This window comes from Chiroxiphia lanceolata, chromosome 11, assembly GCF_009829145.1.
Source record: "Chiroxiphia lanceolata isolate bChiLan1 chromosome 11, bChiLan1.pri, whole genome shotgun sequence".
NCBI classification, from domain to species: domain Eukaryota; kingdom Metazoa; phylum Chordata; class Aves; order Passeriformes; family Pipridae; genus Chiroxiphia; species Chiroxiphia lanceolata.
The window spans coordinates 5888413-5910342 of record NC_045647.1 but is presented as its reverse complement, the minus strand read 5'-3'; the positions used below and the strand labels follow the sequence as shown (position 1 = coordinate 5910342).

At 41.2% G+C, this 21930-nt stretch overlaps 1 protein-coding gene across 2 annotated transcripts in view; it reads right to left on the bottom strand.

The window, feature by feature from the left end:
- Positions 1–8486: 8486 nt before the first annotated feature.
- The window catches only part of SUCLG2 (succinate-CoA ligase GDP-forming subunit beta), a 120566-nt gene continuing 107122 nt past the window's right edge, over positions 8487–21930 (bottom strand). For both annotated transcript variants that reach the window (XM_032699379.1, XM_032699381.1), the window contains 2 exons: positions 17570–17690; positions 8487–10455 (listed from right to left, as the gene is read on the bottom strand). In XM_032699379.1, the coding sequence (XP_032555270.1) occupies positions 10340–10455; positions 17570–17690 (237 nt within the window). In that variant the 3' untranslated portion in view covers positions 8487–10339. The remainder of the gene's footprint in view (positions 10456–17569; positions 17691–21930) is intronic.

The following is a 21930-nucleotide window of genomic DNA, read 5'->3' as shown; positions in this document are numbered from 1 at the left end:
ATTCTGCTTATTGACATTTGACAGACCACAATCTTAATACATTACTTTCATAAATCTCTTGTTAAGTTTTATCAGAGGTGAGCACTAAACCCATGAAAACAGGTGCTCCACTGGTAAATGGGCTGGGGAACTGGAACAAACAGGGGGAAAAGCACAGTGAGGTAAAGCTGCTCCCTTATAACCCCAGGCACTCCTGTGCAGCCACCCAAGGCAGGAGGAGGAGGGATGAGGATGGCCACACTTCATGTGCTTCACACTTGAACATGTGCTTTCAAGACATGTTCCAAACATCTTCCCCCTGCCAGGTCTAAGTGGAAAAGCAGCTTCTTGTTTTCTACTTACCAGGTATTTAAGTGCTTGTGCTCAAAACTCTCCCTAAACCGAAGAGTTTGTGATAGTGATGATGTGAGGTCTGGCCCACAGTCCATGGAGTTGGTAGAGTAAAAGGATGAAAAACAAAGGCTCCACACACTCCTGACCCTCCACTGGTGATCTGGAAAGCCTGATGACTAGACAAAAACAGCAGGAGGATGCCAGGAGATGGAGTGAGTAGGAAAGAAGGGGAAAAGCTGTATAGGAAAGGGGTATATAACTGCATCCCCTGCTGTATGCAGGACATAAACACCTGTTGCCAGAGAATAATCATGAGCAGGAATGGCTTACATTGGCTTACAGGCCAGGGAAGACTAACAAACCAGAAGAGGATCCCTGGCTCTCCAAGGCACTGCCTGGCTTCACTGCTGCTTGTTTGGCTAATGCTGGGTACAACTGGCCTGTGGTCACTGACCAGGGCTCCTCGCTGCCAGGCAAAGGGCACAACAATCCAGCCATCACACATCCAGAAATGGCCAGGAGCCAGTGAGGAGATGAACCCACTTTATTCCTACTTCTGGGAAATTCCCAGGCTGTCAGGAGCAACAGATTCTAATTTGAAACCGATTTAAGGGAAAAGCACAGAAATACCTGCCAGTGTTACATCTCTGTGTCCTGATCTCCACACTCCCAAAATCCCTGCAGGCACCACGCCGGTTTCAGGACGTGCACCAGCTCTGGGACGTGGACATGCTTCTGCAGGCAGGTGACATCCCAGTTTCTGCCAAAACAGGGAGTGCCCAGGAAGAGAGAGCAGCAGAGAAAATAGCAAGAGAAGTGAGTCCCTCCTGGGTCCCCAAAGAGCCCTGCTCTGCTGAGATACCTGCTTTAACTCCAGACACCGAGCAAACAGAAACACGGCACAAAATCCCCTGTGAAGAATTCTGCTGGGGATTGTTAGAGGATTAAACAGAGCAGAAGGAATGGGGAAGAGATGCATTTTTAAAGCTTCTCAATTAGTTTTTAATTGCTGGCATCCAGCCAGTCTAGAAGTGCAGGGAAGGGATGGGAACCAAGGGGTCACAGCAGCTGCTCCCACCCCAGTGTCTCCCCATGGCTGGCAGATCAGAACCACGAGGGCTGCTCTGGCTGCAAGGGCAGCCTTCACCACACACTCCCACTTGTACTTTAGGCCTGATAAATAAAACATTAAAGTGTCATGGATGTATTTACTGTGCCTAATTAATAAGTAGAATTTTATCAGAAAGTTGTTCTGTTTTTACCAATCTGGTTCCTTTTGTTCTTTTTTTTTATGAAAAGGTAGAACTGAATGAAAATTGAAAGGGTGAAGTCTGTGGAAAAAATCCTACCCATTGAAGTTTTCATCACACTATGGCATTTACATACAGCACAAGGAAAAGCCCCTTCCAGTGCCTAAAGGGGGCTACAGGAAAGATGAGTGGGACTATTCATCAGGCAGTGTAGGTTTTAAACAGAAAGAGGGTAAATTTAGATTAAAGAAGAAATTCTTTCCTGTGAGAGTGGTGAGGCCCTGGTACAGATTGCCCAGAGAAACTATGGCTGCCCCAACTCTGGAAGTGTTCAAGACCAGGTTGGATGGGGCTTGGAGCAACCTGGTGGTTGGCAGGGGGGTTGGAATTAGATGATCTTTGACGGTGCCTTCCAACCCAAATCATTCAGTGATTCAGTGAAAGGCAATTATTGCAAACCATTAAAGTGGCACCCACTCTTGAGCTGTGAAATGAATGTTTCATTGTGAATCATACTGATTTAGGGATGGGAGTCATGGGACATCTGCAGAGATATTGCACAGCTCTGTCCTGGAGGCTGGGAGTGACACAGGCACTTTCTGAATTACCTGCTTTTAGTACCCATCTTAGAAGAGACTTGAACGCAGTGTGTGGGTGGCTCTGTTATAACAGCAGCAGACAGCAGAACAAAAGGAACCCTACATAAAAATCCTGCCATACAGGCTGCAAAAATCGGCTTTGCTTCTGCTGCTGTTGCTGCATTTTCAGATCTTTGCAAAAGCTGGGAACAACTGGGGAAGAACTCGAACTGTGATGTGAAAAAGCTCAAGCTTAATGATGAAACCTGGAAATCAATCATTAGAAAGAGGCACAGCTCTGGCAGACGCCTTGGTGTCCTTTGAAAGCAAGCCCTTTTCAAAGGGCAGCCTCATGAGGATGGAGATGGGAATTTCTCAAGGATAAAATCCAATGCAGCTGTCATGCAAGAACAAGCTGGCTTCAGCAGATGGAGCATGACAGTGAGAATTCTTCACGTTTGTGAGCAGCAGTTTCTACAATGGGTATAATCCAGAGGACAGTGGGGGAAAAAAAATCAATAGATGGCTACCGTTAAGGAAATCAATAGGATTGAAGCTTTAAAGTTGAATTGTGCACATGGAGAACTGACACCAGTCTACTGTTGTCCTCAACAGTTTTGTCTTGACGAAGGAGCACTTGGCATTATGGCCATCAGAATGAGAACAGCAGTGTCCTGCTCCCATCATGGTAATCATGGAAAAAAGATTCATTCTCTTACAAGATTCATTTTGCATGTCTGAGAAAATTTACTTTCTGCTCTGAGTGTTCTCTGAAGCGAATTTAAGGACTGATCACCAGATGTTCAGTGGACAAGCTGTGGAGGTGTGTTATGTCAAGCATTTCACCAGGGCTACAAGACAATAGTTATGGAAAATTAAATGAAAAATAATGTATTGCTTCATTTTCCCTTCATTTTTTTGCACATCCTTGTTTAGAGCACAACTCAAAAGGGATTAACATCTTCACATCACATTCCTCCCGCTGTACAATATGGGAAAATCACTTGGGAAAACAACAGAAAAAGCCTCTGGCACTAAGGGCTTTCCAGCACTTCAGGAATATGGGATTTAGCTGAGCAGTGCTAATCAATGAAGCTGAACTTCAGTGAATGGACAGGATTAAAAAAGTCCTAGAGAAATATTGGAAAGTTGCCTGATTTTCTATTAACACTGATTTCTCTGGGCAAGTCCTAATAATTTCTGTTGACATCAGATAGGAATGGTGCAGTCACAGTTCTAAAAGGCCCTTTTCTCATGTCTGCCTCAAAAATGTAAAAACAAAAGGGGTGCACCCCATCAACTCCAGGATGAGGAAAAAGGAGGGAGAAGTTCACAGCTCATCTTGCCCAAACATCTCCAGGAGCTCCTTACACAGAGCTGACAACACTGACACACTTCCCTGGCACCCATCTCAGAGAGGAGTCAAGCACATCCTAATGACCTACTCAGGAGCAGAGGATTTTAGGCCTGGTACCTTCTAATGATAAAGAAAAGTTTTACACCTTCATAGTAAAGTTTGAGCTCATCTGTACATGGCACAGAGGTGCACAAGGGCAGGACCTGCGTTGGCCTGCATTTGCTATGCAAACCCCATCTCACCCAGGGCTTGGTGGTAGAGTGAGAATGAGCCCTTTGATGTTCAATGGTGGCACTGCTGGGCTCCAATTGAAACACAGCACGAGCCCCTCCAAAGCTGCAGGTTGGCTGTTTCCCCAGCACTGGCTCCCCTACAGCCCAGGATATTGTGGCTGTGGGAGATCAGCTCACACTGCTGCCAACATCCTTTGAATGCAGCCTCTGGCCCCACGTTGCTGGGGCACAGGGGCGGTTTTGCTGAGCAGGCAGCCAGGTAAGGCAGGGCACCGAATACCATTTGTTTCCTGACCTGTGCTGCCTTCCAGGGTAAAGTCTTAGTGGAAGCACAAGGAAACAGAGTTGTTAGGGGGACAGAGCTGATGAGTATTGGCCCACGTTCGCTCACGGAGTCAAACAGAGCAGTGCTCATGAACAAAACAGCATTTTCTAACCCCCTTTATTGACCCACCTGTGAAACAAAGGAGGAACATCCCTCCTAAGCACTTGCTGCAATGCCCTTTCTTGCCTGTTATTTTTTATTTCTGCTTTGGAGCAGCAATCGGCATCTAACTCTAAAGAGGCTGCCACATACAATTACAGAGGGAAAGTCTTGAGGGACACAGTGCTGAAGCAGAGAGACATTTGAAATAAACTTAAAGGGAGCAGCTTTGTTTGGCTGTGTGGCCTTTTGCAGCCCTGTAATTCTTTATGTCGATTATAATAGAAAGATCAAATTTCTCATTTTCTCATCTCTGTATCTAGAGAAATGCAAAAGTTCTTATGCTTGATCTCTCTGAGCCCTCCTTTCCCAGATTTGCTTACCAATACTTTGTCACTGTCACCTCTTTGATGATGGCCTGCTTGTAGGTGCCTGTGCATTCAGGAGAGTTGCTCTGCTAAAGAAAAAAGACTCAGTTTCCAAATCCCATCATGCTGCACATCCCAACAGCACTTAATTCATGGAGCAATCTATTTCTGTCAGTTGCTTCCCTCTCTCCAGGTTTGGCTATCCCTCTTAGATTTCATTACAAATTAACATGGATTTAACTGGGAATTGAGGGCCAGGCTATTCCCCCATCTTTGCAAACACAAGGAGGTACAGAATGAGGCATCTCCTGTCCCAATGTGATGGGAGAAGGGAATATTATCTTCGTGCTTCTCAATCTTGATGATGTGGCAGGATTCCAAGGACACAAGGAGGGCAGATGTGGGAGACCATCACAACTCCAGTGAGGAGCTTCTTCCTTGCAAGCAGGGTGAGGTACAGCACACGTGTGAAGCAGAGCCCTGAGGACCAGTGAAGACCCTCCTGCCATCCCCACCCAGTGAGCTCCCCCAACTTTCTGCCCTCTGCCTGCCCATCGAGGCCACTTTGTACTTAAGGAACGGAACGTGGAAGGGGTAACTCATCAGAATCAGCCTGTGTCTGTCCACACACCAGAAAGGATGTTAGTCCTGTCTCCAGCCTGACACTGATTCAGGATACACAGAAAACCTTTTTCCTCTTCAATTCTCTAAGTCCTATAGCAGAGGAATGGCCCCAAGATACGGGGAGCATTATATGCTACGAAATACTCTACTATTGCTGTCCCTGCACCACTCAGCACCCACAAACAGGAACAGAACAGAAATGCAAAAGGCCAAACTCATATATACACCAGAGATCCTTCTGCAATCTGCTACCAGGTCTTGGATAAGCCAAACTTTTTCTCACAGTAGTTATCTCTGAGGAGTAACATGAAATAATCCATGTATACTTTTATTTTTAATCTTTAGCTGGTACTTTGTGGGTCTGAACAAAGGCACAGACGTGTTGAGGATTCTACCAAGGATGCATCTGTCTCCAGATGAAAGGATCCTGACATCAAACTGACTGCAGCTGGGATGGGAAAAGTTTTAAATCACTGCGATCAACACAAGTTTTGCACCAAAGTACAAATACACATGTCATGATTTCCTCTGGGTGACAGGCAAATCCTGTTATTCTACTTATGAATGGGCCTCATTAAGTAGAAAAAAAAAGTGTTGGTGCAACCTGTTCCTTTTTAAATTAAACATATTAAAGCTGATAGATACCCCTAATTCTCTGCTCAGCCTTTTATGCATTGCAGTAACACCACATCCATTGTTAAGGAAAGTCTTGAGTTTGCATAATCTGCTTTTCATTTCCCTGGCAGCTGCAGATCATTCTTGGTGACTAAATTAAAAACAGTTTCTTTCAAGAATCCACCGGATCTGTCCTCCTTTTTCCTCCCTGTACCTAAAAGTTAGGAAGGAAATAAGAAAACAAAGCCTTCCCAACAAGCATTAAATCCTATCAGATCAGGCTGGAAGGTCACCTCATCCATCCCTCTGCCCCGAGGCAAAAATCAACTCTTCTTAAGTCATCCCTGACAGATGCTCATCTAACTCTAAAAAGCACCCATTGATGATTTCACAGCCTGTTCCTTGGCTCACCTCATGGCTACAGGGCTGACCTCAATGTCCCTTATCACAGTCAAAGCTCCTCACTGCTTGTCCTGTCCACACTGGACTTGGGGAGACTATTTCTCCTGGAAGAAGAGTATTTCTTCTCCCTTTGGAGCAGCTCTTCACATGCCTACCAAGCTTTCCTACACTTTTCACTCCTCTCATCTCTTCTGGACATGTCTGTCTACAACCTCTCTGAAACACAGCCCTGTTTCAGAGCCCAGCACTCCTGAATGGACAAGTGAAACGCTCCTCAGCCCATTTCTGCTCCTGCTTTTATTCCTGTTGTACAGAAGCAGGAGGAGAACACGGGAGGTTGAGGTCTTTGTGTCTGCGGTCAGCGCTGGACAGGCCGGGAAGAGGCACTGAGAGGATTCCAGGATGGCTTCCAGGCTGGTGCACACACTGTCACTGGTGCCTGCTGATAGCAGGAGGTTAGCCTGGCACTGCCAGATGGGCTGACCAGAGCATGCCCAGCTCCCAGGCAGGCAGCTGGATGCTCACACAACATATCCAGATCCAGGCCACCCAGCCCAACCACACAAACCAGGCAAAACCCAGCGGTGTGGGCTCATCCACTTTTGAGGATGACACCACAAATAGAGAGGAAGCACAGGGAGAGAGCTCTGTGAGTGGAAAAGTGAGAAAAAAATTCAGTAAGTTTAGTAGAAGAACGGGAAAGAATCTGAGATGAGAAACTGAAATGTGCAATGACCTGCTTTCTCCCACTTGTCCCTTGCTAGAGCTGACCTTGACTTCAAAAGAGACTCCAATTTCCTGAAAGGTAGTAAAAACAAGGAATGAAATCTCACAATCAGTTGAGGCTTACAGCAGCACTGAATACTTGCATTCTATATGTCGTGGAATAAAGCACTAAGCCCAGGAGGTTTTGGGATTTCTGTATGTTGACAGCTTTCATCAGAGGACATGGCTTGACCGGTGCCTGGCCCTGTGCACACAGACTTCCTGGCTCTTCCAGCCCAGTGAGGTTGCTCACACCTGTGTTTCAGGCCACTCTTAAGTCCTGTGCTCAGTTCTCAGCACAAGGGAACCATCCAGGCCAACCTGACACACAATAACCCGAGGATATTATTGTAGGTGCCCAGGTCTGGAAAGCCCCAAGGCCACCAGGCTCTGCTCACCTTGGAGGGCAGGGCGAGCAGACAGCCCTGCTTGGGATCTCATCTGGTGGCTGATTTGCACTGACATGCTGCTCCAATCACAGCAATTTTGCACGACATCAGCTGTTTTTCTGGATGCAGGGAAGCACAGGCCTGACAAATGGGATAGTCAGTGCTCGTTAAGGACATTACTCCCCAACTCCCAGCTGTTACACTTTCTGTGAGAGAATATAAAGGTATCTTGTTAAAGATGTAACACAGTGTCAGCATTAACAGTTTCCTCCTGTTTTGCCTTCCTAGTGCCCCATCCTACACAGTTTTATTAATGCAGGTTGAAATTTCCAGATTTAAAGGCTAATTAAATCCCACTTAAAACTTTCACAGAGGGGATTAACTGGAACTTACCCACTGCTTATGCTGCTGTTTGGTTTGTGCAGGGGGGCATTTCTCTGCTTTGGGGTTGAGCTGTACAAGGCTGGGGGAGTAGAGCTGGGGTCCCTGTGGAGGTGGGGGGCATCAGACAGGTAGACACAGAGCTGCTGGGGAAGCAAACCACACTCTTGACAACTTGTGTCTCTGTGTGCTTGAGCAAAGGCAAAGTCACAGTCCCTTCCAGGCACCACGTTCAAGTGCAATTTGTAACAGCCAAAAATCACAGGAAGTGCAACCAAAATGCCTTTCCCAGGGAGACCAAAAGTAACTTTACACATTTCCACATGCAGAGAAATGACCCATACAAATAAAACCAACCAGTCCCCAACACCACAATTTGCTTCCTGGGCACGGCCAGAGCCTCTGGTTGCCAGTGCCTGGCACAAGTGAAATGACAAACCTGCAAGGATACCAAATCAGAAAAAAATCAGAGAATTTTTGATATTATATCTGAAAAATAAAAATTATACTGTCCTATTGTGTATATGGCTTAGGAGGAATAAAACTTGCATGCATTGTCATTAACCTACGTATAAGAAAAAATATATAGAGATAAAAAAGTCTACTTTTTTAAACAAAAGGTATGTAAGAGCATAGCAATATTACCTGATTGAAACTAAATTCCCATGCATTTGATTTCACCCACCTGTCACAAAATGCTGAATGGAGGAACACAGAATGCAACAGACAAATTAAGCATTTTCTATTTTATAGAAAGGACAAAGTCATTAAACATGTTACTTTTTACATTTATTTGACGAAACTGTGTACATAGCATTAATCTTTGCAGAACAGTAATTGTGTACACACATAATGAATAGTTTTGAGACCACAATTTAGAGACACAGCGTGAGACAACACTGCACAAACAGTTCTTCCACAGAATGCTTCTGTTTCCAGTATTAAAATATATAAAATAGAGTGAGATTGTTTTATATATTGTGGTGAGGTAAACATCTCTTCCTTCAGAGAGGTCTGTGCTTTTATGCACCTTCCAGGGAGCTGCTAACGACACCCTTCTCCTTCATTCAGTCAATAACTACACACCTCATGGCATATTTATTGCTGTTCTAATGGTCACACATTTTTTCCTTAAGCAATATGTAGAGAAAGGAATGGAGAACAAAAAACCTGCAGGAATTGATGATAGCAACCTATCTACACTATTTGTGTCAAGAGCCAAAGATTGGTGCAGATAATTTATTTTGAATGTAACAGTTCTAATGGAAATGTCATGAGAAATTTATTTACATTTTTCTAAGTGGAACACGGTATTGATTAGAGCCACTCAAAAAAAATCACAATTAGGAATTTATTACACAAATTTTTACCTCTCTGCCCATTTACAAGACCAGATCATAATATCCCTTCATTTGTTCACTGTTCAAATTTATTGATGATTTTCAGCACATAAGTCCTGGGCTGAGTCAGATTTGTACCGAGTTCTTCAGTTACACAAGCTGTTTGCTGTCACCTTCTGTTCCCTGAATGAATGATTTGTGTAATTAACAGCTTGAATTTTGACTGTTACAAAAGAAGATACAATCAAAATAAATGTTGGTCAATATCTGAGTACTGAAACTCAGATTTTTTTTTTTTCCTTGTACATATTTTTACTGGTGCCTGAGAAATCAAATACCTTAAAAATGGAAAAGTTCATTTATGTTTTATTCCAAATAAATCAGAAATGGTTTTTGGAAGTTAAATCAATTGAAGAATACTCCATGCTCCTGGGCAGAAAACTGCTTCAGTTTCTCATCTTATTTTAAAACCTCACAGCACTGACATACTTACGAAAGAGGTTATCTCAAAAAGTTAGCAGCCATTTTCCTGCTGGCAGACTCATCCTCCTGGAGCTCCCTGTATGGCCCTGCTACACCTAGAAGTACTGCACCTCATTTCCAAAAACTAGAAAATAAATGAATCACATTTCACAGGTTTACAGGCACAGTAAAAGAGTGGAAGGTCTTTTCACTACCAACTGTTTAATCCCGTTTCCTATTGTGAGGTATACTTTGGCATCAACAAAAGGAAATTGTCTTAAGGCAAAATCAGTGGTTGCTAAAAAAAAAAAGAAAATAAACAGCATTCATTTTAATAAAAATAGGTATTGTAAGCACAATTTTTTACATTATTCTAAAAGTCTATAAAAATATAAACCCGTTAGTTTGCCGACGCTTTACAATATAAAAAAATTAATTAAAATATTGTGAAATAGGTGACCTACATGTGTTTGATTAAAGAATAATCCTGTTGATACAAGTCAGTTACTAATTATTGTACCTTATCATGAGTTTATCAGTAACGATTTTGGAAGGAGAGACAAAAAAGAAATTTAGGAAGTATTACTTATTACAATTGTAACAAAATTACCAAAATTAGATTACCAAGATTAGACATATAAACTTCTCAAGATTGTAGCTGCAAAAGTTCTGAAGCCTAACTTGCAAGCCTAAGGCCTGAGCTGGCCATGTATCACAAATTAGGTCCACCAAACCTGACGACTGCTTAGGAAAACTCCACTAATCCTCCGAAATAACAACAGGAATGATGTCTTTCCATGAGAATAATCTTCAGGGTGTTATTTTTTGGCCACACTAGCCACTGCCTTCTTTGCTGCATCCTCAAGGTCCTTGGCAGATGTGATGGGGAGTCCACTTTCACTCAGAATGCGCTGGGCTTCACGGACATTTGTTCCTATAAAAGAATACTGACTATAATTAGCAATTAATATTAATGAATAAATGAATGTCTGCTAGCACATCTCTATAAAAGCAGTTAATGCTTCAAACTACACATCATTTCAGTTTAACAACAGATTCAATCAGTGGTTTAGACTGAGTTGAGAAGGAGGAACTCTTAATTTCAATTACAATTGTGACAGACAATGTAATCTGATAATAGCACTTGTATGCACCACAGGGGCTTTGAGAAGATTAAAGGGTCAATCCAGCATCCACCAGAGTCAGCAGGGACATCCAGCAAGAGCAGTGGATAATGGACCATGGATCAGGCCTCTAGGACACTCAGATCTAACACACTTATTAGCCACAATCAGCTACAGCTAATCAGCAGCAGAAAGTCAACAATAACTAAAATTCACCCATGGTAACTGAAAGCTGCAAAATGGGCTAAGGAAAGGCAAATATGTGGATAATCCTGAAAATATAACCAGTTTTGAGCTGCTCTTGAATATGCTTTTGCATTTCTGCTAAAAAGGGGGAACATAGAGAATCCTGAAGTATTCAGCATGACACCATTCCCTCCTCTGCTGCTGCACTAAATTATTACAATCACAGAATCATTTAGGCTGGAAAAGACCCTTAAGACCATTGAGTCCAACTGTAAACCCAGCACTGCCAAGTCCATCACTAAACCATGTCCCTGAGCCCCACATCTGCCCCACCTCAAAGGAGACTGTACAGATACAAAAGACAAGGGCTCCATTTTGTAAGCAAAAAGCTCAACCTTAGTCAATAGAACACATGCATGGGAAAGGAGAAAAGCCCCCAAACTGAAAAAGATATTTCAGGAAAGTTCATTTTCCTCACTGCTCACACTCGTATAAAAGACAAGCAGATCACCTCACCTTCCCATTTATTTTAGCTCATTGTTTTTGGAAAACCAAGGAAAACCAGAAAATCTGACAGAGCTTTCTCCAGCAAAGCTGGTTGACACTTTTGATCACTGCTATGCTCTGTCCACAGAAGAACCTGGAGTCAGATATCCCACTGAGGAAGCAGAATCCACACTTTGGGATCACACACACTGGCCAGAAGCACAAGGTCCTGAGCTGATCCTCTTCAGAATCATTCCTATCCCCCTCCTCCATGTCATGTTCCTTGTTCATTTGCCATGTCAAAATGCTCAATTACTTTGTAATTCCTAGACCTAGCAAAATGAATTTTAATTATATTTGGAGCTATACACTAATTATACCCTTAATTATTAACCAAGCAAGAAGCAGACTCTTTACTCTGCAGCTTCCAGAATGCTCATTTTAAAGGATGATTTTTTTTCTTCCTTGGCAGACTTCATAAAACGTCTGAAATGGTACAACAGAAGTGGAGAATTTCAAAAGCCTGTTTCATCAGCGTGCTCAAGTCAGGATTCCCACTCCTGGTAGTGAAAGGGAGCAAAGACAACCCTGTCACAGCAGGCCCAGCACTTTGTGATGGGAGAGGCAGGTGTTGGGAAGAGGAATGTGGGACCCCATCTGCTCCCTGTGTAAAAGGCACTGGCAGAACAGGTCGTGCTCCCCATCGATATGCAGAGGACGCACTGTAGGACTTGTGTAGGAAGGTCAAAGACATCTGAAATCTCTGACAGAAGGGGGATTTGGTTGCTTGGTAACATCCAGAACTGTACAGAACTTTTCCTATAGAAAAAAAATAATATCACAGGCAAAAAAGAGCATAAGATTAGATTTTTGTTCAACCATCCTGCAGGAGATAACGTGGAGGCTGCTGCCTGTCAGCACAGCACTGTACAGGGGAGGCAGGAGGCATTGCCAAGGTCCTCTTCTCTGTTAAGTCCCTCACATTTGCACAGTGATTCCCATCAAGCCTTGAAGGTTTTGTCTATTATTGAGATACAAGTGTGATAAACATTTAAAGCAGTCGAGATTGTACCGATCTTTCAAACAGGATTCTACAAGACAAAGTGCTGTGAGGAGAAAAAAATGGAAAGAGGTAAATTTTCCTGGAAATTTTCCCACAGAGAAAAATTATTGTGCTGTTTGTGATAGCCATGTACTTAAAACTAACTTTTGCTCTTCACTAAGTGGCCAATATTAATTTACTAACGGGTCCAATACATTGGATCTGTTCTGCACTGCATTGATTGCTCTCCACACCACTTGTCTAACATGCATTACAAAATCAATACAAAACACAGGCCCCTAAGAAGGGAGGGGGAGTTTATGCAGGGAAATGAAAAGATGAAAGCTAAAAAAAAAAATAAATCTTACTGCAGTCAAAAGAGTAAGAGTACATTTTGTATTTATTAAATAAAATACTTTTATAGGCAAGCCATACAACTAAGCACATTGTTCAGCAAGCATTTCCTTTGCTGTAATTTTCTTTTTTTTTTTAAGCTTTTTATCTCATTGTGATTAAGTATTTTAGCTATGTGGAGAACATGGAAATTATAATGAGAGCCTGCTGAAAGCAGAGGTAAGAGATTGAAAATTAAACATTCAGAAAACACCGGAAACGCTTAGGAATCTACAAAGAGTCTTGTTGCAATAGTCGGTAAAATAAACAAATAAAGAATCCCACTATTCCAACATTAACCTCCTGCCACTGGATGGTGTCAGAGAACTGTAAACAGAATCCCATACCCAGGCTACCAGAATAACCTGCCCTTCACCTGTGCTGCAGCCAACTGAGAACAGAAAATTCAGAGGACTGAAGGTTGAGGGGCTTTTGTTGTTGGTTTTTTTGTTGGTTTGGTTTGGGTTTTTGTAGTTTTTGTTTGTTTTTTTTTTTTCCAAACTGGACTCTACTAAGGCTTTCTAACAAGGAAAAGAAGATTTTTGCCTTCTGACACATATTACTGTCAATGACACTCCATGGAAAACCAGGAAAGATGAATTTTAACAGCATTTACCTTCAGGCTTTGTAATCTAAACACCCTCCTGCTGAAACCTGGGTTCTGAAACAACCTCTCAGTCTGTGTACATGCAATCTCTCACATTTACACTTCCGTTGCCTTCAAATCTCTGCTATCTGTAGCAAATATATTCAATTCATTACCAACAAATCCTAGTCATAAATATTCTGTCTAAGCATGTTTCTATAAATGGTAAGATTATACCAACACACATTGTAAGAGCTGCAGAGGCTGAATGAAAATCAAACAAATAAAACACCCCTGATCATACTTCGTATGCAGGATTTGGATAATGTTCCTTTATTCACTTGCACTGCCACAAAACCATTAGGAACAGGCTAAATTGCCACTGTTTAATGCTGATGGTTGGAGAGGAGGCAGGAGTCTGCAATGCCATTTCTGGCTTTTCAGGTAAATAAGATATAAGGGGATAAGTTATGTGCATTTGGAATATACTAAAGACGACTAACATGTAAAATAATCTGATCTACCCAGAACATCCTGCTATAGCAAAAAATTCACAATATGCAGAATGTAAAAAAATATTAGACATGAACACGTTGTGCCCATAATACACTACCAGTAGCAAGGTTCCAGCTTTGATCTACTGCAGTGCTGAGTGTACTGAGAGCCAAATCCCCCCCTGCAGAAGTGTGACTGCAACACCCCATCCTTCTCTCTTGACTGGCAATTTGGGATACTAATAATAAAAAAATCAGACATACAAACTAAACCATACTTGTGAGTGAGACACACAAGCTGTAGCAAAACCTAATTTGTGTGTAAAAGATTTCTGAATATTTTTAAAAAAATATTTAGATTCTGAAAAACACAGGTCACTAATCACAAAAATGGAATATACAAAAAGAAATTTTTGAGTCAGATGTTTGAATAAAAGCCAACTTGCTCCTAGCAGAGTTTCAACATATTAAGTAGTTCTAATTCCTCCCAACTCTTCCTGTCCTGTGACCAAAGAAGCACAAAATTCACTTCTTGAAAGAGAAACAACGTATAATTTCCAGCATAGGAAGCAGATATCTAATTCACAATTCTTTTTTATTCTCCCCTCTTTTCATCTAGCTCTGAGCTACAGAAACAAGAAGCAAGTTTTGGCTTCTGCTCAGCACTCTCAGCCAGTTTTCACAAAACTTAACTGAAGTACATTACATTTCAAAGGGAAAAAAATCCTGCATAAACCCAGCAGCAGTTAGTTTTCGATCTGAAAAAGATAAAAACTGAAATATGTGGTTTCTCTATTTGTCCATGAGCTTTTTAAACAATAATCCTGTGTCTCAGTTGGTGAGTTCTTTACTGATAAGGGAAGCAAACATATGTAATTATAAAGTTACCATTTTCAAAGAGGAGAGTAATCCTTTCTTTATCCACTGGTAAAACGGCTTGTAATTATTATACAACTGAGAACAAAGATTTGTCCACAGAATCCTACTAAATCAAGACAGATTTGACTGATTAAAACTCCAGTCATCAAGACACTTGTAGTACAGTGCACGCAGGCAAAGAGTCTTTAAAGTGCAGGTCACAAATCTGTTAGATTTATGGAAATAATCACAAACCTTCTGTTGGAAAAATGTTCAAAATGGAAATGCAAAAGACTGCTTGTCCCTTTTTCTCCTTTTGAACTGTAAAATGTTATCAGTGATGTTTTAAAAAGTCTGGGGTAGTCTTATTACTTCCACAGTACTCATTATTAATTCAAAATCCTTATATGTTTAAATAACCCGGTGTGAGTTCAACGAAGAACAACAGTGACAATTAAGGATCCAGAGGGATTGATTTCTGAGAAAAGATTAAAAGGACCAAACAGATAGATAGATAGATAGACAGATAGATGGATAGATAGATAGATAGATGGATAGATAGATAGATGGATAGACAGATAGATAGATAGATGGATAGATAGATAGATAGATAGATAGATAGATAGGCAGATAGATAGATTGATTGCCTGATTGGGTGATTAAGGAGGCAGAGAAAGCAGGAGTTGCTATCTAACAGTTTCTAAGTCCAACATCTGAAGGTTGTCAACATCATAGCTCTTTGTTTAGTATGAACGAGGAATGAAAGAAGGAATTAAAACCTTCTGCGACAAAGATTATGCAAAAGTTGGAGCTTTGTTGTATTATTATGGCACTGAGTTTCCTAAAAAACCCATGGTATCACTATCTCCAAAGTCAGCAACTAGTCCAGGAGAAGCATTATTACCAAGAGTGAAGTAGTAAATCAGTACAGAGTGAGCAGCCTCGGGAAGATGGTCACCAAAAGATATTTGCATCACAATCTGAGTTCAACATTCCGATGACTCAGCTTCGATCTCTGCGCATGAAGCAGCAAACGACTCAAACATCAGGGGCATGAGAGGAACAGGCACCTCTGCAACCTCCAGGCAGAAGCATTCCTGCTCCACACCTTCTCTTCCACACAAACTCTGCAGTGCAGCAGCACTGGGACTCTTCTCATTCAGCCCAGCTTTGGCTCTTGTAATCTCTCAGAAGTCATGTTAAAAAAAAAAAAAAGTCACTCTTTTTTGTACACAATCGTGGAAGTATCAAAATTACTGGAGAAAGGTCAAGCAAACCCAGTGGCAGACCCAGTGGACTGCAGTTTAAAATGAGCAAGTTGATTTCCTTGTTTTTCTTACAGGAGTTTCAAATATTGCAGTAGAAACATCTTGTTCATAAGGAAAACTAACAGCTTTTTCAATATCTCCACTTAAAAACCAGTAGCTACAATAGATGAGCAGTCTTGCAGGTCTGACAGATAAACTTTTTCCCAGCTATGACAGACAGGAAAAGTTTTCTTGCTATGACAAAAAGCTAAATAACATCGCCTAGAGCTGATAAACAATGAGATTTTGTATTATTAAACTTTCCTGCTTCTAACCAACATCCATCAGTCTCTCCTTCATCCATATTAAACTATTTACTTAGTCTCTTAACGTGTTGACTGGTGCTGCATCATCCAAAGAAAATTTTCACAATGTTTCTAAAATCCATGTTAGAGTACTTAAATTTCCCTGCACTTACCACAGCAAAAATCGAGCCAGCACGTGTAGTGTAGCATGAGAATGAGGGATGGGAAACCCCCTTTTCTCATGAAAGACAAAATAAGTATCCCCCTAACCAAAGGGCTTTGTGGGTCATCTACACATTCAGGAGTCCTGGTGGTGTTATATTTTGAAAAGGAAAAAGTCTGGTGTATTCAGAACATATTTTCCTCCCCCTTCTATCATACTGTAAAAAACCACCATAGTTTCATATCTCAAGTCCATAAAGGGATGCATTTCCTCCTTTCATCACCAATGCTGAGTGACAGGACATTTTATGCTCTTTACACACACCCAAACATGAATATTGATAGTTACAAGGAAGAGGCCTTAAAAAACTCCCAGAAACCCTTCTGTTTTCCAAAACCACTTAGCCAAAAGGAAATGTTTTAAGCTTACCAGAGTTGTGTGCTGATTGCAATCAAAGCACTTCTCACACAAGGGTAGAAAAATCTCCCTCCCTCCCTCCTTCAGGGCACTTCTCAGAAATTAGAGGCAGAACTCCACACCCACTGCCATTATAGTAAAGCTTGAAACTGCCAAAGAGTGCTCGTCCTCACCCCTCTATTGCTTTTCTTGTTTCTTGTGTAACAATGTTGGATGTACTAAAAAAAAAAAAACCACTCCTTACCATTACCAAATCTTCTGGTTTTAAATGGAGTTTAGCTGGATTGGGTATTTGGGCAGAGGAATATGTTACAGTAATTTCTCTCTCACAAATACTGTTTCAAACATCTTTCTTTTAATTACGGGATTGGAGTAAACTTAAGAAAACTATACTTTGCTGCAGGTTTAGCAATAATGGAATTGCATTCAGTAAAAAAAAAAATCATTTGAAAGAGAAATACCTTCCAGTAAACAGAAACTTGCAGCAAAATAATTCCTATTTGCATTGCAAATCTTACAGGCAAATCCATAACGCTTCCACTGCAAAATTTCACTGCTTCAAGTACCACCAGGGACCACGACTACAGAAATACGAGTTTATTGACTTCAGGTCATGCTATGGCTGGAGAACTGGACATTTTCTTACTGTGTGGGACCAACCTGTTTAGAGCTTTGAGATGGAAGAAAGCCCAAGTGGGTTACTGGGCACCTGAGGGATGATTTGGGTCTGAAACCATCAGCACTCACCTTCCAGTCTGACCACCAGAGGTACTTTCAGCCTGAGCTCTCGACAGGCTTTGGTGATACCATTGGCTATGATGGCACAGTTCACGATCCCACCAAATATGTTTACAAGGATTGCTTCAACCTGGAGGAGAGAAATCGAGCAGGGAATAAGTAAGGGGTTGTTTTTGTGTTGTTTTGGCTTTGTTTTATAAATAAACACAGGCAAAAGAGCCAAATCAGGGAACAAATTACCCTCAGTCAAGCAGGTTCTCATTTATGGAAGGTACAAGCTTCACCTCTGCACTCAGAGAACTCTGAGTCTATTGTTGCTGAAGTGTACAGCAGTGATTAATTGTCTTGGTCTAAACTGGCATGATAATTAACGTCATAAACACAGTATTGTACAAAAAAGGGTGAATTTCTAACAGTAAGTATAAATAAAAAGAGCTTAAACAATATTTTGATTTTTTTAAATGTATTGAATAATCATCAGAGGTTGGAGCTCAGAAAACAGTGTATGAATGTGTGATGCACATGCAATGAAATATTCATGTGGACACTTTACAAAACAATCTGGATCTTCACTTTATCACAAGCAATACAGAGGAAAAGGTAATATACTTGCCCGGACTTGATAAAGAGGAGTAAAAATCCCTTCTAATTAACAAGGAGAGGCATGTAATGAAGAGCATTCATTACAACAGGTTAACTGATAACCTCAAAAAACTGCTATTCATCAGTTTCTGGAAACTGCAATTTCTGCACCTAATTCACAATTAAATTACCCTGCACAACATACAAGACATTAATACATACAAGATATTAATATAATTTCTTTCCACTTGCTAAGTTAATATAATATTAACCCAAGCACATACACCAGACTTCCAACCATGCCTTATTATGCTGAGGAGGTCACCATAAGGATGTGGTTGTGCCGTTTCTCATTCCACAATGGAGCTAATCCACAGCTCTTGGGGTGCTCTACAACAAGCCTCACTGGGTGTCACAAATAAGCTTTGCCAGAATCATGTTGACTAGATAAAGAAGGGATTAGGTCTGAAGGAATGAAATATCACTGGATTTCACTTGTGCATGATGTCAACCGCAATTATGCTCAACTCACTGCACCAGATGAATGGATTCACTGTGCCCACCTCCAGGTAGCCAGACTCATTCCAGCACCAAGGGAATTCCCTGTGGTCACACACGTTTATAGCTCTGCACAATCAGGTTTAATATTTGTCTGCAGACAAAATGTGACAATTAACTCCTGTGACGTGCAGTCACATGCACAGACTGAGGGCTCACCATTGGTAGTAACACTGCCACCCACAGTACCAAAGGGAAACAACATCTCAACAAATGCTTTACTTCCCACAAGAAATTACCTCAGTCCTTAAGCAGTTCTCTAGACTGCAAGAGCCTCATTTACTGGTGTAAATGCAGTGTTTGCATCGCACCCCTGAACCACAGAAACATGGAACGGTTTGAGTGGGAAGGGACCTTAAAAATGATCTTGTTCCAACCCCCTGCCATGGGCAGGGACATCTTCCACTAGACCAGGTTGCTCAAAAATTGAACTCCAGTGCTCACACCACAGTAATAAAATGAAGCTGGCAATGGGACCATGTCATTGACATCTTGCTCATCACCTGCTGCTCCTTTCAGCTCTAAGTCTTTTCATGATGCCACCCAAAAGTGGTCAAAACAGCTTCCATCTGAGCATGTGGGACACAGCCCCATTTTCTCCTCTCAAGTTTATTAGACACCACCTCTTTGATGTAGTGCTGATGTGCCAGGACACTGCCTCCCCCTGCTTCTTGTCTCCTCTTACTATTTGCAGTGGAATTAGTTATCCAATTAAGACCTTCAGGGCATGAAAAAACTCTAATGTTATATAAGTAGAGCAATAATAAACTCCCTTAAAAAACCTGATATCAAAATTTCTCTCTCTGAGATTAGGTACAATGACCCAGTACATGACACCAATCATTTCAGTTCATGAAGCCTGCACAGTAAAAGCCTGGATATGGCTCATGGTATGGCTTCCTCATCCCAGGTAAGGTACACTGAGCATCAGAAGGAAATTTATAACCCAGTCAAACCAGAACACACAATTTAATTTATTCTATAACTCTTTCTTATAGATTTGACACTTTCATGTCATGTTAAATACATGCATTTACCAGTTTAGGCTTTACTGGATATTAAGCTGGTGATGCCATTGCAATTATTTATTTCACCTTTGTGTTACAAAATCCTTAACTCTGCAGAAGCTACCAATAGTAAAAGCTTAGAAGGCCTCTTCTCTGCCTTGCTCCTATTGCTTGTGCATATAAAACCTTTCCTGCTGTTAGGAAGTAAAACAACATAAAAGAAAAAATGGAGCCCTTCAAATTCTTATCACATTAACCCCTGTGGCAGAGATATCTCTGTGCAAAGATATCTATCTCTAGTGATAGATTCTAACAGTGGGACAAGCCACACACACCATTCCACTCCTTCTAATACATCTTCCTAATTCAGGGACATTGCACCAGACATGTGACAGATCAACTTAACCAAGTGTGTTTACATTATTAGAGATAAGGAGGAGGATATTATGTCCAGTACAGATATTTTAATTCCTAACTCAGACATTCTCATTTAAGGATCTGCTTTTCAGCTCTCAAGCGGAATTTTAATCAGGCCTTCTAATCCATTGGCAGCAAAAGGAAAAAAAAAGTTGAAGGAAATTAGATGCAGCTTGGATAATTGATGTTGGTATGCTTGGTTTTAATAAAAATACACTGTTAAATTAGAGAAGAGTCTAAAAGGATTCCATCAATAATAAACTGTATCAGGTAGAGAATTCGATCTTGGGTTTTATTGTAATTTTCCAAATAAGCCAAAAGATCAGTTCAAATCATGTTGAGATTCACTTTAACTCTGCTGAAATCTGTGAACATTGTTTATATTTGCTTCTGTAGCCTGACCAGATCCTGCATTTCCAGCTCAAAGAACTTTAACATTCAGACTCAGCAGATGGATGAAGAGGTTTTCAGCGTCTTGTGTGCACAGAGAATGCACAATCTCCGTATTACTTGAGCCTATGAGAAAAGTAAACCTCTCATTCCAGATCAGAACCATTATATATCCACATGCCGAGTGTCTAATGCATGTGAACTATCAGACATATCAAGGAGAGGGCAAACTGCCTACTGACAGAACAGGTTACTAAATACATCATTATTCTAATAACCAGTTTTACCCACCAGCATGCCTTATAATTTTTTTTCTACTTCAGCAACATTATTCAATGTTAAATTATTAACTAACGATAGCAGTATGTCCACGGGTTAAGCTTTTTTTCATCCACCAAAACAACTGATAGATGTGAAATCACCATCAGATGTACTTGCAACTGATCATGGATTCCTCTGGAGAAACAAGGGAACCCCCAATAGCATGAAGATAATCACCATCAATGTTGGTAAAAACCAACCTGATCTGCCAGGCCTCAGCACCAATGCTGGGAAGCCAAAGGGATAGAAACTGAGTGCTGCACCATCACTGTCTTCATGTTTGATAGCCTATCAAATCTTTGCAGATATTGGAATATCCATTAATCCCACTCCAAAATGCTATAAGAACATATATGCAGACACACAGAGTAATTTTTCTCTTTATATAAGAAACTAGATATATTTATGTATAGTTGAATCTATGAAATCTCTGTTGCTTTATTAATAAAATGAATAGTTTTAATTTACAGTGATTTTTTTGTAAAGTCAGCTTTGTCAAAGCCCACAAATCTGCTTTGAATGTTTGGCACCAACACCACCCCCTCCAACCCAAATAAGTGTAATTGTATACTAAGCAAAGTAATGGTGTTAGGAGACTACTGTTAGAATTGTACTGGATCACTGACATGATCCACCAGGCTGCCAGATTCCTCACAACTAAGGGTATTTTAGGTACAGCAGGAGTAGCTTTAACACACCTGGTTGCTCTCTAAAAAGTCAGATAAACTGTGTGTGCATTTACTATATCCTCCTATTATTTTTTTCTCCAAAACGTTCTTAGCCCTAACAAAATGCACACCGAGTTCTGATCATCATACAGTTAAGGTTTAATGAAGGCAGGACCTATAAAACATTCTACCTTTCCCAAAGCCCATTTATAAATCTATACTGGGGACGTCTGTCTGTCTGCAGCCGCTGCATTCCAGTCTGCTGACCTGAGCCTGCACTTACAGTACAAGTTCTGTGCACAAAAAGAGAGAGGACAAAAACCTGACACTTGAAAGTTGTTGCTTCTCTTTGATCTTCCACCTTTGCTGTTGCCACAAAACAACTACAACAGGTGCAGGATAACAACGTGCTGCAGCTCCAAACGGG